Source organism: Acomys minous (assembly GCF_964271855.1).
Source record: "Acomys minous genome assembly, chromosome: 3".
Taxonomy (NCBI): Eukaryota; Metazoa; Chordata; class Mammalia; order Rodentia; family Muridae; genus Acomys; species Acomys minous.
In genome coordinates, this window is record NC_140485.1 from 64,885,629 (window position 1) to 64,901,823 (window position 16,195).

Genomic DNA, 16,195 nt, shown 5'->3' on the forward strand with positions numbered 1-16,195 from the left:
CTCCTAATCCCAGTGTTTGGGAGGCAGAGGCAGTCTCTTGAGTTCAAGGTCAAGATGGTCTACACAGAGTCCCAAGACAGCCAGAGCTATGTAGAGGGACAACAAAAAAAACCCAAACCAACAAAATTTAGAGAAAATTGTTCATGAGTTAGCAGCACTTGCTGTTCTTGCAGAGGACCTGAGTTCAGTTCCCAGGATCCACATCAGGTAGCTCACAGCTAGCTGCAGCTCTAGCTGCAGGGGGATCGGACATTCTTCTACTCCAGCCCGGCTTCTGCAGGCACCTGCACACACGTATACATATTTACAAATAAAAAAAGATGGTCTTAAATACTGTTATAGTCTTGGTTGCAGAGTGTGTGGTCATGGGGTGGTAGCCTCTGATTTAGGGTTCACTTTAGCAGCAGATCAGAAGTAGCAGGGACTATATAGCCTGAGAGATGCATCCTGTTTAAGTCTCTGCTTTCTGTCGAAGTTCTGGGGTGTGTTTTAGTCTAGTGTCAGCTTCCAGAGAAACAGCAGTGAACAGCCAGCAATCTGTGCGTAGACTCTTAGGATGCTAATTTTTACATTTGATAACTTTTAAAATGGTAGCGGAAGATACTTTACAGCAAATGAGAATTTTTTTCCCTAGACAGAGTTTCTCTGTATAATTTTGGCTGTCCTGGACTCCTTTTGTAGACCAGGCTGGCCTCGAACACACAGAGATCCATTTGTCTCTCAAGTGCTGGGATTAAAGGCGTGTACCACCACGCCCAGCTCAAGAATTTTAAAATTTTGTCTTGATTTTTAAATTTCTATTTCCTCATAGGATGGTTTTAGATGGACTAAAGTCTTGAGTATGTCACAGTTGAACTGTGGTAGATAAATGGTGACCAGGGGTTGTCCCACATGCTTGTAACTAAAGCATGTAGAGGAATCATGGTCTTCCAAAAGCCTAGGCTTAACCAGTCAGTGGTGCCGTGTCCTGCTGTGCCACCCAGCTCAAGCAGGTTTGCTTCTAGCTTTTTATGAGATAGGGTTTCACATGATAGCCCATTGCTTGCCTGTCTTTTTGTTTTTTGTATTTTTATTTATTTTTTAATTCGAGATAAGGTTTCTCTTTGTAGCCTTGGCTGTCCTGGAATTGAGGCTAGCCTCGAACTCACAGCAATCTGCCTGCCTCTACCTCCCAAGTGCTGGATTAAAGGTTCGGACCACTACACCCAGCTTTTTTTTTTTTTTGGTTGTTGTTGTTGTTTTTGAGACAGGGTTTCTCTTGGTGTAGCCCTGGCTGCCCTGGACTTCTTGGTAGACCAGGTTGGCCCATTTATTTATTTATTTATTTATTTATTTAATTTATGAGACAGGGTCTTTCTGTGTAGCCTTGGCTATCCTGACTCACTTTGTAGACCAGGCTGGCCTCGAACTCACAGCAATCCACCTGCCTTTGCTTCCCGAGTGCTGGGATTACAGGCGTGCCCCACCAGACTTGGCTCGTCTGCCATTTTTAAATGGTTGTTCTAGAGCCTTAAAGAGGAAGGGACATCTAGTAACTGAGTGAGTGTACTCCAACTGCACTTAACCCTCCAGCACTGAGAGGCCGGGATGGCAGAGTGTGGTCCTGCCTTTCCAGGGTGTGTGCCTAGTTCTCCAGTGGACACACTGCCCAGCTTGTGGACGTCTGGCTAGTGAATGTGTAGAAGTCTGAATCACTGGTCCCAAGCTTAACTGCTGCCAGTGCTTTGGTTGTGTGGATTTGTCCACAGCCATAGACAGGGTGTAATGCTTGTCGACTTCGCTGTAATTCTAACCATAGAAAGTGTGTCCTGGTTGAGTTTGCTTTGTTGGGACATCTTGAAGGTCCTGACTTAGGCTGGAACTTAGGTCTCTGTTACGTCACAGGGTGGTAACTACTCCAGGTCTTGTCCTCCATTGTGATAGCAACAAAGGCAGAAAGGAAGATAAAGTGCTGCCAGTGCTTTGCTCCTCTTCCCCAGTCTGTGTTCTGCAGGCTCCCTGCTCAGGGTGAAGAAGGGGAAGAGCCAGCTTCATGATGTGCTGTGGGGTAGGATGCAGAAGGGAGGAGGAGAGTGCTATGACAGGTACCCTTGTGCCCGTTTGTTTCCACAAATTTTACACGGGAGGAGACAGGACTATTTAAAACATTTGTGCCATGAAGGATGTTGGCTGTTTTTTTAAGGTATTAAATATTTTTCAAGAGTGAAGGGTCAGCCTCCAAATCAGAACCTATAGAGTGGTAAATAAAGTCCCTCTTTTGCCTGCCAGGGCCTCAGTGACAGGTGGGGGAAAAGAGGTGGGCTGTGTATTTTCTGATAGAAGAATGGGCCACACAGAGCCAGGTCCGAGGAGGCCTGTTAGACATGTGGACGGTTGAAAAGTAAGCGGGTTCTGCTTTTGGTAGGTCATTAGCCCTTTGAAGCCCTACCCTGCCTGGCAGCATCCAGTGCCTTGAGACAGAAACATCAGGGTCCTGGTTCAAGGCCAAGCACAGTTCGAGGAAAGGCCCCTGTGTTGTGGGCCAAGGTTTTGGATCAGTCTCATTTTGTCATCGCATTTTCATGACTTTTTGCTTTTCGGGACAGGGTTTCTCTGTGTAGCTTTAGCTCTCCTGAACTTGCTTTGTAGACCAGGCTGGCCTTAAACTCATAGCAGTCCACCTGCTTCCCGAGAGCTGGGATTAAAGGCGTGATGCCAGTGACTTTTTCTTTCTAGCAGAGACTCACTATGTAAACCAGGCTGGCTTGGAACTTTGAGAGATCCACCTACCTCTTCCTCTGGAGTGCTGAGATTGAAGGTGTATGCCACCATACTGGGCTTTTGTAACTTTTGCAGTCTGTATGTAGGAGACATGTGTATCTTGGCATTTGAGACATAGAATTGTATCAGTTTTGTCTTAAAGCTCAAGCTCTTAAACTGTTTTTGAGACTGTTTCATGTTGACAAGGTTTGCTTTGAACTCACTGTGTAGCTCAGGTTGGCCAGCCTGTTGTTTACCAGTCCTTGTTTAAACCTGGCATTTATATCTCTGAGCAAGCTCTGGCTTAAAAGTCTCCTGACTGGTTGAAATTCTACTCACTTAGTAAGTGTATCAACTGGGAATTATGCTAACGATTTAATTAACAAACATGTTTAGCAGGATGCATTATGGATTAGTTAAAGGTGAGGCAATTGAATCTAGTCCCTTTCATGGAAAAGGCCATGTGACTCATGGGCCAAGCCTTCTTTCTGAGTGAGCCCTTCTCACCTAGTCTTGTTTTTTCCTCCCAGATTTTGGAAGTCCCTTGTCTTCACATTGCCGGGATGGACGGCTTGCTCAACTGAGCCACTCACCCGATGGAGATGGAACGACTGCCCTCATGCTGACTCAGATCTGAATCACAGCCCAGGGGAGCCTGGCTGCCTTGTTTGTGCACAGACCATATCCTTGACGGAGCTTCCCCCAGCTCTGGCATATACACATCCCTCTGAACTTAGAGTTGCTCTAGTTTTGAAGCACAGGGCTCTTGGAGGTTTGAGTGGTGTCTCACAAGTGGCCTTATTTTAACTCCAGAGACTCCTCAGCAGACAGCTGGATCGACCTTCCTGTCAGACCCTGAAGTGGAGGCCAGCATGCCAACTCAATCCCTCCTCGTGTACATGGATGGGCCGGAAGTCATTGGCAGCTCCCTAGGCCCCCAGATGGAGGTGGATGATGCTGTGTCTATTAGAGGGCCAGCTGCAGTCCCCTTCCGAGCTGCACAGGACAAGAGCATGACCCCAGTGGAAGGGCACATGGCCCTGGACTGCATGTTCTGTAGCCAGGCCTTTTCCCATGCAGAAGACCTCAGTCAGCATGTGCTCATGCAGCACCGGCCCACCCTCTGCGAGCCGGCTGTCCTGCGAGTAGAGGCCGAATACCTGAGTCCCCTTGATAAAGGTCAGATACCAACAGAAGTATCGAAGGAGAAGAGCAGCAAAGAAAACGAGGAGTTGAGCTGCGAAGTGTGTGGGCAGACATTCCCAATGGCTTTTGATGTTGAGAGCCACATGAAGAAACACAAGGACTCCTTCACTTATGGGTGCAGCCTATGTGGGAGAAGATTCAAGGAGCCGTGGTTCCTGAAGAACCACATGCGGACACACAATGGCAAGTCTGGCACCAGGAGCAAGCTGCAGCAGGGTCTGGAGAGCCCTGTCACCATCAATGAAGTGGTTCAGGCGCATGGATCTGGGAGCATCTCCACTCCCTATAAGATCTGTATGGTTTGTGGCTTCCTCTTCCCAAATAAGCAGAGCCTCATTGAGCACAGCAAGGTTCATGCCAAAGAAACCGCCCCCAGTGCCAGCAGCACAGCCCCTGATGACCAGCAAGAGGGACCCACGTCCTCGAAGGAAGAGCTGCTGCAGTTTTTGAACTTGAGACCCAGATCAACTTCAGAGACTATAGTGAAGCCCATGACCTGTATACCTCAGCTTGACCCATTCACCACCTACCAGGCATGGCAGCTGGCTACCAAAGGAAAAGTGGCCGTTGCCCAAGAAGAGGTGAAAGAGTCAGGCCAAGAAGGAAGCACGGACAATGATGATTCATGTTCAGAGAAAGAGGAACTTGGAGAAATATGGATTGGGGGTAAGTCAGAAGGTTCTGGGAAGTCCAAAACAAATAGAAGCAGTTGTCCAGGCCTCTCGCAAGACAAAGAGAAGCCTAGACACGCCAACAGTGAAGTGCCTTCTGGGGACGGTGATCCCAAGTTGCCCAGCAGCAAGGAGAAGCCCACACACTGCTCAGAGTGCAGTAAAGCCTTCAGGACCTACCACCAGCTTGTCCTGCACTCCCGAGTACACAAGAAGGACAGGAGGGCAGATGCCCCATCGCCTACCATGTCTGTGGATGGAAGGCAGCCTGGGACTTGCTCCCCAGACCTCGCCACCACTCTGGAAGACAGTGGGGCCGTGGACCGAGAAGGGGGCTCTGAAGACTGGTCTGAGGATGCCCTTCCCGAAGGGCTCCATTTGGGTGAGTACTGCTGCCTCCTAGGCAGTGTTCTGTGGTGTCACTGTGGACTCAGTGTCTCAGGCCCTGAGTTCAAAGGCCTGTCCACTGTCTTGCTCCTGATGGGCCCTGTACTACGTTTTGCTTCCTAAGGACTCAGGTTTTTATAGCTGATACATCAGTGGGTGCTACTGGCTTCCTCAGGCCTCGGACTGAGGCCATGACCTGGTGCAGGATGCTAGGAGTTCTGGAACGGAGACCCAGGACTTCGTAGCAGTTCTCTAGCATTCCTGTTCTTAACTTGTGAGACCAGGACTGTCCATGCCATTCTCCAGATGGATTTCCAGCGGTCCCAGAGGAAGCTGGGGGGCTTCCTTAGTACAGTCTGCTAGTCCTGCTGTGGGAACCACCTGATGCACTCTGATCACCTGGTGCTTGTGAGGCCAGTGGTCATGAGGGAGCTTCCAGATGGTTTGTTGGTGAAATCCAGGGAGGTGGGCCCACTTGAGGCTTTCTCCATGAATTTGATGTGTTCTGATGGTGTTTATAGAAACAGGGTGTTGCCCAGGGTCTCATGATTTGGGCATGAGCTTAGAGCAGGGGAGTCCACTCTTGTTTCTTTTCTTGGCTGCCCACTTCCACTTGAACCGTTGTCTCTTGTCCCTGAATGTGGGCTGTGTTGCTTAAAGTACCCAACACCCCTGATGTGTGGGTGTGGTCTACAGGCTAATGGTCACACCTAGAGGTGCTTGTGGCACTAGGTGGTATGTTGGAAGTCTTTGGTAGGACCAGGGTGAGTCTGAGGAACAGTCAGTCTGTTAAGCACTGTGGATGTGAACCTGTACCCAGTGCTTTTCTGGTCGCTAGTGAATGGACTTGAGGATCTTTGTTTTCATGACAAGTGTTCAGTCAGCTGATTTTCCAGGGACAATGTATAGTCCACTCCTCAGAACCCAGAACCTAAAGGATGGACACCTGGTGCCCACCATGTCTTAAGAACCCTGCAGTGGCCTCTGCGCTTGGCAGTTCCTGCAGTGTCAACACTGGAGATCTCTCATGCTCCCACGGAAAGCTTTCTGGCCTGGCTTCCACAGGTGGGAGCGTCAGGGTCAGGCTATGGTTCTTGGTGACATAGCCCAACCTTTCCTTGGTGGTATCCCTGTTTGCAAAATAGGTTCATCCACCTCTGGTACTTCTCCCTAGGATGAGTTCAACATTAATCAGTTGTAAAAGTTTGCAACCCTGCACAGAACAGCATAGTCCAATCAGATTCTGGGATAGAATGCAGGCTCTAGGTGCCACAGCCTGTATGGTAGAGGTGTCCCTAGCCATTTGCATGTATTGTAACAAAGCCTATATACCCTGACATAGCTGGAGGCAGGGCGAGCTGTGGACAAATCTGCGAATGCAGTGGGACTGAGTGAGGGCATTGTCCACTGTGCTGTCAGCCAGCCTGCTTTAGGTTTTCTCTAAAGAAGTGCAAAAACAAAGTCTGATGGCTTTTCAAAGACTCTGGTACTATTTTAGCTTAGTTGTGTGTTTTATGGATCTCCTTCCCTAGTGGGGATTTAGTGTAATGAGGCGGCAGAGGCCATTCATCCCACTGCTCTCACCCAGGCGGGTGAAGTAGTGAGTATGCCTTTTGGGAACAGGTGGGACCTGTGCATCTGTGATTGACCGTTGTGCTGCACCGTGGCCCTGATAACTAGCCTTCAAGAGATGACCATGTGGTGGCCATTCATATCTGTACATTCCTATAGACCTGACAAGCCAGCGGAGGTGCCTTAATAGTTTCACATCACCTGCAAGCTGGGGGGCTGCTGAGAGAGTAAAGCCTCAGCCAGGTTTGGTTTGCCCCTGACCCCAGTGGGTTTTTCACATCAGCCACTTTGCCCTGGCTTTTGGAGTAGATTCTGATGAGCCAGATCTGTTTTGCCCCTGAGATTGCTTGGAAACCACAGACTCTGCCTTCCCAAACTTGGGTAAATTTTGATCAACTTTCTTAGGTGCTTGTCCACCTTTTGAGGTTATTTTGTGCTTGCTGCCCTCTAGTGGTGACTTCAATCTCAAGCCATTTTCTGCTGGTAGTTGGGGAGGTTTTATAGTTCCTCCAAATGAATTTACTGGTTCTGAGTAAGGCAGTGTCTCTGGCCACTGGGTACATCCGCCTTAAATATGAGCCAGGTGTAGCGCATGCCAGTGGCAAGAACAGAAGGTGCCTGTCAGGTTTCATCTATTAGTTAAACAGCCATTCTTGTGAATAAAGTACAAACCCTGGCCTCACTAGGGCACTAGGTTGCACTGAGGTCACAACAGGGCATGGGGTAGTGCCAGGCATGGTGGCATACCCCTTTAATCCCAGCACAGCACTAGGGAGGTAGGTGTGCGTCTTTGAGTTCGAAGCCAGTCAGGGCTACATAGTGATACCTTGTCTCCAAAACAAAACAAAAGCACACAGTATAAGACATGAAACACTGCCTGATGGCATTTGGTATGTTATTTTAGCCTTTGAAACTTCTGCCCAGAACTAACATAAGTTTTTTCATGGTTTCCCCAAATGTTTTGTGTCAAGAATACTAGAGTCTGAATGCCTGAGTCCTGTGCTTCGTCTGACTTACACAAATATTTTTGTTTCTGCTTTAAGATAAAAATGACGATGGAGGAAAAGCAAAGCCCCTCACGTCCTCGAGAGAGTGTAGTTACTGTGGGAAGTTTTTCCGTTCAAACTATTACCTCAATATTCATCTCAGAACGCATACAGGTAAAGGACTTGTTTGTTTAAAGCATGTGCTACCTAAAACAATTCTGTGTTGCTCTGTGGTTCTGATGGCTGTAGGGTGTGGTGTGTACAGCTACTGCGTGTCCTCACAGCACAGCTGCACCTTGAAACCCTGAGTCCTCTTGAGCTTGGCTTGTGGCTACTGTATCTTAAGGCAAGCCTGCAATATTTTAAAATGCTACATCTTTCTTATACCCTTTTATGATTTTGGGTGGTGAAGCAAGGGTGCATTCAGTGCTGTTTGGATGTAGGTGCAGTGGTAGTGTGGGTTAGGAGGTTTCGAAGAGTCCCTGTGGCTCAGGTGCACTGGTTAGCCTGTGGTGCTCCTGTTTCCTTAGCTGGAAAAGTGCACAGGCACTGCCACGGGCAGTGGTGAAGGCCAGGTCAGTTAAAGTGTGCAGTGAGCTTTCTCTGGGAGAGACAGGTTTATGCTTTAAAGTGTTCATTGCACTGGGGCGTTTGAGGCCCTCGATATGAGAACTGGGAGATAGGGAACAACCCGTGCATGTTTGGTGTCATAGCTTGTTGAACTTGCAGAATTCTATTGGCACCTCTCCTAAACATCATGATTCAGTGGCATATCTCGTTTTAGGTGAAAAACCGTACAAATGTGAATTCTGTGAGTATGCTGCAGCCCAGAAGACATCTCTCAGGTACCACTTGGAGAGACACCACAAGGACAAGCAGCTGGTGGATGCTGCAGCTGAGTCCAAGAGTGAAGGCCGGAGCCAGGAGCCGCAGGATGCACTAGTAATGGCCGACAGTGCACAGACCAAAAATTTAAAGCGATTTCATGATGGTGCCAAAGATGTTAAGGGCAGCCCACCTGCCAAGCAGCTTAAGGAGACAACGTCTGTGTTTCAGAGTGTTCTGGGCAGTGCTGTCCTCTCACCAGCACACAATGATACTCAGGATTTCCATAAAAATGCAGCCGATAGTGGTGAGAAAGTGCGAAGGAGTCCTGCCCCTGCTTATCTGGACATGCCCAAAAAGAGAGCAGCAGGCGAGCCTCAGGCCAGCAGCCCTGCCTGCAGACTCGAGGGGATTGGGCCCCTAGCCTGGGAAACTGGCCATAGGGACAAGATGGATCGGGAGGCTGACTGCCAGGACAGGCCCTTGAATCTGTCCCTCGGGGCGCTCCATGCCTGTCCTGCAATCTCTCTGAGCAGGTGTCTCATCCCCAGCATCGCCTGTCCCTTCTGTACTTTCAAGACCTTTTATCCGGAAGTCCTGATGATGCACCAGAGACTGGAGCACAGGTACAACCCAGACACACACAAGAACTGCAGTAGCAAGTCTGTGCTGAGGAACAGGCGGACGGGGTGCCCTCCTGCCTTGCTGGGCAAAGATGTACCTCCCCTGGCTGGTTTGCACAAGCCCAAGGCCAAGTCTGCCTTCTCATCACAAGCCAAGTCCCTGCACCCAGAGAAGATTCGGCAGGGGATCTCGGGTCCAAGCAAAGCTCCCCAGACTTCAGGACCAGACAACAGCACTTTAGCCCCAAGTAACCTGAAGTCGCACAGGTCACAGCCCAGTGCCGGGGGTCCTGGCACCACCAGACAGCAACAGTCAGAGCTGTTTTCCAAAGGTGGCATCTGTGCTGCTACAGATAAGGTGAAAAGACCTGAGCTGAAACTGAAGACGACCCCGTCAGCTGCCCCTTCTCAGTGCCCCCTCAGCAGCAGCAGTGGCAACGGTTCCAGTGAGTACCCTGTGAAGGTTGATGGCCCATGGGTACAGCACCCAGGGAGAGACTATTACTGCCATCGCAATGCTGGCAGTGCCACAGCAGAGTTCACGGAGCCACTTCCCAAAAGACTCAAGTCCAGTGTGCTGTCCCCAGACTCAGAGCACCCTGGGCCCAATGGCAGAAGGGGCTTCGAGTTCCCCAAGTACGTGGTCAGGAGCATCACCTCCTTGTTACCAGAGTGTGTGTGCCCACCGCCTGTGCTGCCCCCTAAAACCCGTTTCCTGAGCCCCGGGGAGGTGGAGTCGCCTAATGTGTTGACTGTGCAGAAGGCCTACAGTGCTCCTGGACCGTTGTACACCTGTGGACCTGTGGGACATACAGGAGCCAGTCCAGCCCTTGAAGGTATTCCCACAGGCGCTAGGTTGGCGGTGCTGGGTTTAGACACATCCCATAGGAGAACCAGGTTCTCAGGGCCAGGCAGACATGCTTCTATATCCACATTGTAGCAACGGTTGTGGGCCTTTAGAGCTTAACTTTGCCGGTTAAGTCTTGAGTTGCTCTTAAGGAAATGATGTAGAATAAAACAAAAATAAAAACAAGCCAAAAGTAGTTGTTTTCCTTGCTGCTGAAGTCCAGGTACCAGCTGGTCATGGTAGTGCACATCTGTCCCCCAGCACTGGGTGGCTGAGGCGCTGGGGAGATTAGCCTGGGATGTGTATATCATTCCACGAAAAAAGCAAAACATGAGTGCCACTGAAGGCCTGTTGAGGTCCTTTGTCACAGCCCCCTTCTCCTTTCCACAAGTTACGGCCAACACACCAAGCCCATGGTGGGATTTGGCATTCTTCTATGTCCCTCTTTGTACACATGGGCGGCTCCTTGTCCTGTCAGAAGTGGATAGAGTAGGAGCTCCTGGATTAAGAAATTCCCACCAGTGTGTGACACTGGCACAATAGATCTGCTTTTGGCTGTGTTCCTGATGAGGTTGTCTTGTGGTCATCTTGTGATGACTTGGAATTCCCATAGGGAAATGGTTCTTTTCAGGTGTGTCATGGGGGTTTCTGCTGTTCGCCTATACGTGGAGGAAGGTAGACCAGGGGTCTCTTGCAGATTTGTGCTGCTTCAAGGAGAGTCACAGCCAGACCTATATGGTTGGAGTGTTGAGCTGTGGAAACAGTTTGTTTTGAGTTTTGTCGAACTGTACTTTTCTCCTTAATTTGTACTGTGAAGCCCTGAGCTATGAGGGTGGTACATTCAAGTGTTTTCCTCCACTGCAGTGAAATTGCTTAGCATTGTCATGAAGTAGTAATTTGTGCTTTATGGATGCTGGCTGTCAAACCCAGGGCCTTGGGCGGGCTTTGTAAACACTTCTAACTGAGCTACGGCTCTAGTGCTGAAGTGGTGGTTTCTGCTACCTGTGGGTTTAGGTGTCCAGTGTCCCATAGTTTAGCTGAACAGGTTCTTTCAGTGGAAGCCCTTGATCCTCTTTCCTATTGTAGAGTTTTGACTCCCGTGTAGCCTTGGATTGTTTATTATGTGCTGATTGATGGAGATGAGTGCGTGCATGGTCCCCTTCCTCCACACTCAGGTTACCGGCTTACTCGACTTGTGGCTGAGCTGTCTTGTTGGTGCTTAGTTTAAGTAAGTGTGTGTGTTCAGTTTATTTGTTTTGTGGTCTTGAGACAGGATCTCACTGTGTAGCCCTGGCTTGGAATATGCTCTGTAGATCAGGATATCCTCAAACTTCCAAGCATCTTGCTCTGTCTCTTAAGTGCTGCGATTAGGGCATGTGTCCCCGGGCCTGGCATATGTTTCTTTTGAAGACAGGCTCTTAACTTTGTAGCCTTGGCTGGCTGCTCAACTGAACAGATAGCTATCGATCTGTCCACCTCCACCTCAGCTCTGGGATTCAAGGTGTGCACCTCTGTTGCCCTTTCTTAGTCTCCTAAGGTACTGTGCTGTCGAGTGTCATAGAAACAGGGTAGTTGTAGCTGCTTGCTTCCTGCTGTTGAGAGCCTGCACCTCCTGTCTGTCCCATTGCTGCTGCTAGGCTCTGAGTCGCCTTCCCTTTCTCTCCAACCAGGAAAGAGGCCAGTATCGTACCAGCACCTGTCCAGCAGCATGCTGCAGAAGAGAAGCTATGAGAATTTTATTGGAAATACACATTATCGACCAAATGACAAAAAGTCTTGATTCCTGATTTTGGGGGGGAAAGGTGAGCATTGTTGTCTTGAAATATATTATGTTGATTTTACTTGTATACAACAGAATAATTTTCTTTTTGAATTAAAAGAATGATCAATATTTTAAAATTATGTTCGTTTGTTGATGGGTTGATTTGTGTTCATGGAGAGTGTCTTTAGGGAGTTGTCTTTCTCCTACTCCATCAGCAGCAGTGCCTGCATCAGGTGAGCCATCTGACTGGCCCCATTTTATTTTATAGTCCTTAATGATTTAATTTGTGTGCATTGTTTTATTACTTAACATGAATGTCTGTATGAGGCCTTTGGGTTCCCCAGAACTGGAGTAACAGTTGTGAGCTGCCGTGTAGGTCCTGGAAGAGCAGCCAGTGCTCCTAACCACTGAGCCACCCCTCTTTGTCTTTTAAAAGATGTTTTAAAATTTATAATACTTGGTGGGTGGTTCTGCCCGCCTTTAATCCCAGCAGAGACAGAGATCAGCTTGGTCTATAGATTGAGTTCCAGGACAGGTAGGGCTGCACAGAGAAACCCTGTCTTGAAAAGTAAAACAAAACAAGTTACAATACTCTGGACTGTGGGTGACTGTCAGTAGAGTCACAGTGGCCCCTGAAGAATACTGAGCCTTTTCGTGAATATCTCTGGGCCCAGGTCAGGGCCCAGCAGGCCACGCTCAGAGTGCTGTTAGTTGTCAAAGAAATTGGATTGCGATGCACCGAACCCTTTTGTTTACATGCAGTCCATAGCTGCTCCTTTCTACAACAGCAAAATTGGGTGTGTAACCAACCCAGTGATCAAAGTTGAAAATAGACAAGGTTTCTGACCCTAGGCTGGGAGGCACACACTCCGAGCCAGCAAGCCAGTGTGAGGAAAACAGGTCTTGTCCTGGGTCTAAACAGAGCTGAAGCTGGACCTGACTTCTGGGTTGAGAACTGATTCAAAGCATTCTGAAGTCCTTATCTGTCTGAGAAGGCAGCTGGGGTCAGGGGCAAGCACAGGTGTCTGCACTTAGGCCTTAGGGGTCAGATGTATTTGAGTGGGAGCCTCCTGAGCTCAGGGAGGCATTGTCAGCACTGTCTGGCTGTCCATTTAGATGCCACAGATGGGGCTTAGGCTTAGGTCTCATAGAAGTTAACTGGCTGGCTGGGGCTCCTAGACAGAGGCCTCAGTTGATAGACCCTGGGGTGCGGAGAGCGTAGGATGCTCCAGCTTCAGGGAATAGCATCGCTCGGTGGAGGGTTTGACTCAGTGCCTCCCCTCAATAAGCAGGATCTCTTAACTGAGCTATGCCTCTGGCTGTGTTTTATTGTGGCAAGTCGGGGACAGGGTCTTGGCTGCATTTAACTTGGTAATCCTGCTTCGGTTTCCTCAGTCCTGGCATTACAGAGGAGAGCCACCACACCTGGGTAGCCCTTCTGAGTTCGTGGCAGTTGCAGTTGCCAGAGACAATGTAACAACAAGTCCTGGGTTCTGGTTCTCAGCGAGGTTCTCTCGGTCTCACCTCATCAGCGTATGGTCTAGTCTAGCTTCATAGGTGGAACCCTTTTTCCTTCTAGGTCCCCCTAGTTCTATTCATGTATGCTTTAAAGAACTATTATTTTTACTTATGTGTGCATCTGTGTGAGTGAATGCCATGTGAGTGCAGATGCCTTTGGAAACCAAAAGAGGGCTACAGGCGACTGAGCCGCCTGACGTGGGTGCTGGGAACCAAACCACTTCTCCAACGTACTCCTTACCGCCCTTTATGCTTGTGTGCTTTTCTAATCACGTTTAACCCTTTTCTGTTAGGTCTCTGGATGCAAGTACACATTTCCCTTGGAATCACTTTGGTTCACCTTTCGAGCACGTGAGAGCTGTTGAACAAGCTGTGACTGGATTGTACATACACCCTACAGGGACAGAGAAGGAACACTACATTCTAAAGTTCTGTTAACTTCTGTACCAAATAGCAATAAAAACTAATGGGAGCGGTTGGGCCATGCACAAATGGGGACTGCAAGTCTATTTTGTCCCTAAATATTTTTTTTTTAAAGAATTGACCAAATATGTTTTTGTATACTTGAGCGCTGCTGAAAAGAAATTCTTGGGGGTGGGGTGGGGTGGGGTGGGTGTTGTAACGCTTGCACCTCAGGTAACTGTAAATGCCTACGTTGCAAACTCGCTTAAGTACTGTGCGTTTCTTTCCCTCAAGGGGCTCAGTGATTTGAGCCTTTTCTCCTTCTTTATGCTTTTTCATTTAAAACATGTTTTAAAGCAAATTCTCACTGACCTGTGTTATGTCGAGTCCTCCACAGTCTATTGTTTGTCTTGACAGAATTGTTGATGGAAGTATTGACATGCTGAAGATGTGCTGTGCATCTTGAGGTCAGCAGGGCTGAACCTGGCTCCTTTTAGTATGGCTGTTAGCAGCTAGTGTGTACAGGTTATCCTGGAACCCCCAGCATCCTGCCCTGGGGATGGCGTGTGGTGCTTTTGAGCGAGTGTTCCTACAGAGAAGCTGCCTCTGTAGAGTGGCCAGTGTCGAAGGACAAGCCAGGCTCCGAAGGGAGCGATCTCACTTCTTCATTTCTGCTGGAAGATTCCGTTTCTCGGAGAGTTGTCTGAGTTAAGTCTAGGTAGTACGCCACATTTCCTTGTGTGAATTGCATGCCGGGAAGCAATTTTAAAGGGAGTGAAAGGTTTGGGAATTTTTTAAGTTTGTATCTGGAGTCTTGGTGTGTCTGGTGTTTCAAGTGTGGACACCTTGAGCCTGGGTGAGGAACTGATGGCTGAGCCTCCTGGAAGGCAGGGAGAGAAAATGTGCTGCACACTCCCTTGTCTCCCCCGATTTTTGTTTTACAGTCAGGGTGAGTTCCTCGGCGCACAGGCAGCTTGGGGTTGAGGGAGGACAGCCACCAGCTGCCTCACTCGCCGTTTTAAGCTTGAGCTTCTTTGATGTCCGAGTTGATTCAACAGTTCATGGGTTTTGGAAACCCAAAATATTTTATTAAGAAACTGTTTCAAAAATAAATTTGCACTGCTCGTTTTTCTTGCCCCAGCCCTCTTGACAGGACAAAGGGTGAGGAGCTCAACCCCGCCTTCTCCCCACTTCATTGTGCAGCGTGAGGGGTCCTTGGGGAGACCTGGGTGGAGATGTCTGCTCTCACAGAAAGTGCTTTTGTATCAGGAACATGCACACTAGGCCCTGTCCCCGTCCACAAGCTGAGCCATATGTACATAATCTAGACTGTGTTCTTAGGTTCTGCACTTTTATAGCCTATTTTTGAAGATTAACACATTTGCAAGATGATTGACTGGATCTTTGCCTAAATCCAGCGAGTGTACAGGAAGCTCGCGGAGACATTACGTGTAAATCTTGAGGGGAGAAGTTATATACAATAGGGGCAAAAATTAAACCCGTATTAAAAAAAATCACCAAATCTATTAGAAAACAAGTCAATGTGTGTAATGCTGAAATTTTGGGTCCTTTCCGATTTCTCTAGCTATAATTTCTGAATGCATAAAAATTCAAGATTTTTTGGTTTGTTTTTCAACAGCCCTTTATGCTTCACAGTGTGTTCTTGTCATCAGTATTAACTCTTGGGATACTACTGCTTTGTGTGTCTTTCCCTTTGAGGCAACAGTACATGTGATAAGAGGTACAATTTGTTGGATTTTTGTTAATGTATTTATTTCATTCCAGTTTGATTTATTTTAATTGTTGATACTTAAGTTGTCAGACAGTAGACATGCTTTATTTATGATATATTTCAGCTTAAAGTTATGTTATTATATGTGGATGTAAATACAGATTTGGTGTTTTACAGTTCTGGTGTTCATTGTGTTTTTGCTTTGTTATTGGTGTGTGTACATGCGTGTGTGTATCCAGGGGTTAGCTCTCCCCGTCCATGTGTGTCGAGATCACTGAGGCTATTAGGTCTGGCTACAGATGTCCTTACACACTGAGCTGCCTTGCCTGGGCCCTGATTCTTGTTTTACATTTAAAAACTATTATTTTTATTTTGTGTTGGGGCTCAGGCAACATGGCGTGTGTGTGGAGACAACTTCCAGGGGTTGCCTCTATGCTTCCACGTGTATAAGGACTTGGGGGTCAAACCTGGGCAGTTCAGTTGTGCCTCTTACCCACTGAGCTCTTTTTCTTTTTTCTTTCCCAGACAGGGTTTCTTTGTGTAGCCAAGGCTGTCCTGGACTCATTCTTTAGACGAGCCTGGTTTTAAACTCACAGATCTGCCTGCCTCTACCTCTCAAGTGCTGGGATTCAGGTGTAGGCCACCCTGTGCCTTCGCAAGCTCTTTGTTTTTTTATAGGGTGGAGGTTGGGGAACACCTAGTGCTCCCCAGCACCCTTCCTGGATTTACCTCTGTCCAGGGACAGCCCGGGCTCCCAGCAGACTCAGGTGTGCTTTTGAACTTGCTATCTTGCCACTGTTTCCCAGGTCCTGGCGTTGTGTGTCTGGTTTCTCCTGGGTTGTTGCAAAGCAAACCCCAGACAATTAAATTTTATCTCTGAACTATTTGTGTGTGCATCTTTAGAAGATAAGCTTTTTTTTATTTT

The 16,195-nt window shown here is 48.2% G+C and overlaps 1 protein-coding gene across 6 annotated transcripts in view; it reads left to right on the plus strand.

Annotated features, from left to right (window-relative positions):
• The window catches only part of ZNF217 (zinc finger protein 217), a 34,309-nt gene extending 18,863 nt beyond the window's left edge, over positions 1 to 15,446 (plus strand). For 4 of the 6 annotated variants that reach the window (XM_084776745.1, XM_084776747.1, XM_084776746.1 and 1 more), the window contains exons 2-6: positions 3,270 to 4,998; positions 7,619 to 7,735; positions 8,346 to 9,845; positions 11,527 to 11,658; positions 13,430 to 15,446. In XM_084776745.1, coding sequence (XP_084632871.1) covers positions 3,612 to 4,998; positions 7,619 to 7,735; positions 8,346 to 9,845; positions 11,527 to 11,636 — 3,114 coding nt within the window. In that variant the 5' untranslated portion in view covers positions 3,270 to 3,611 and the 3' untranslated portion in view covers positions 11,637 to 11,658; positions 13,430 to 15,446. Of the gene's footprint in view, positions 1 to 1,948; positions 2,085 to 3,269; positions 4,999 to 7,618; positions 7,736 to 8,345; positions 9,846 to 11,526; positions 11,659 to 13,429 lie in introns of those variants that run through there. The other 2 variants (XM_084776749.1, XM_084776750.1) reach the window with 2 other exon arrangements.
• The last annotated feature ends 749 nt before the right edge of the window (positions 15,447 to 16,195 follow it).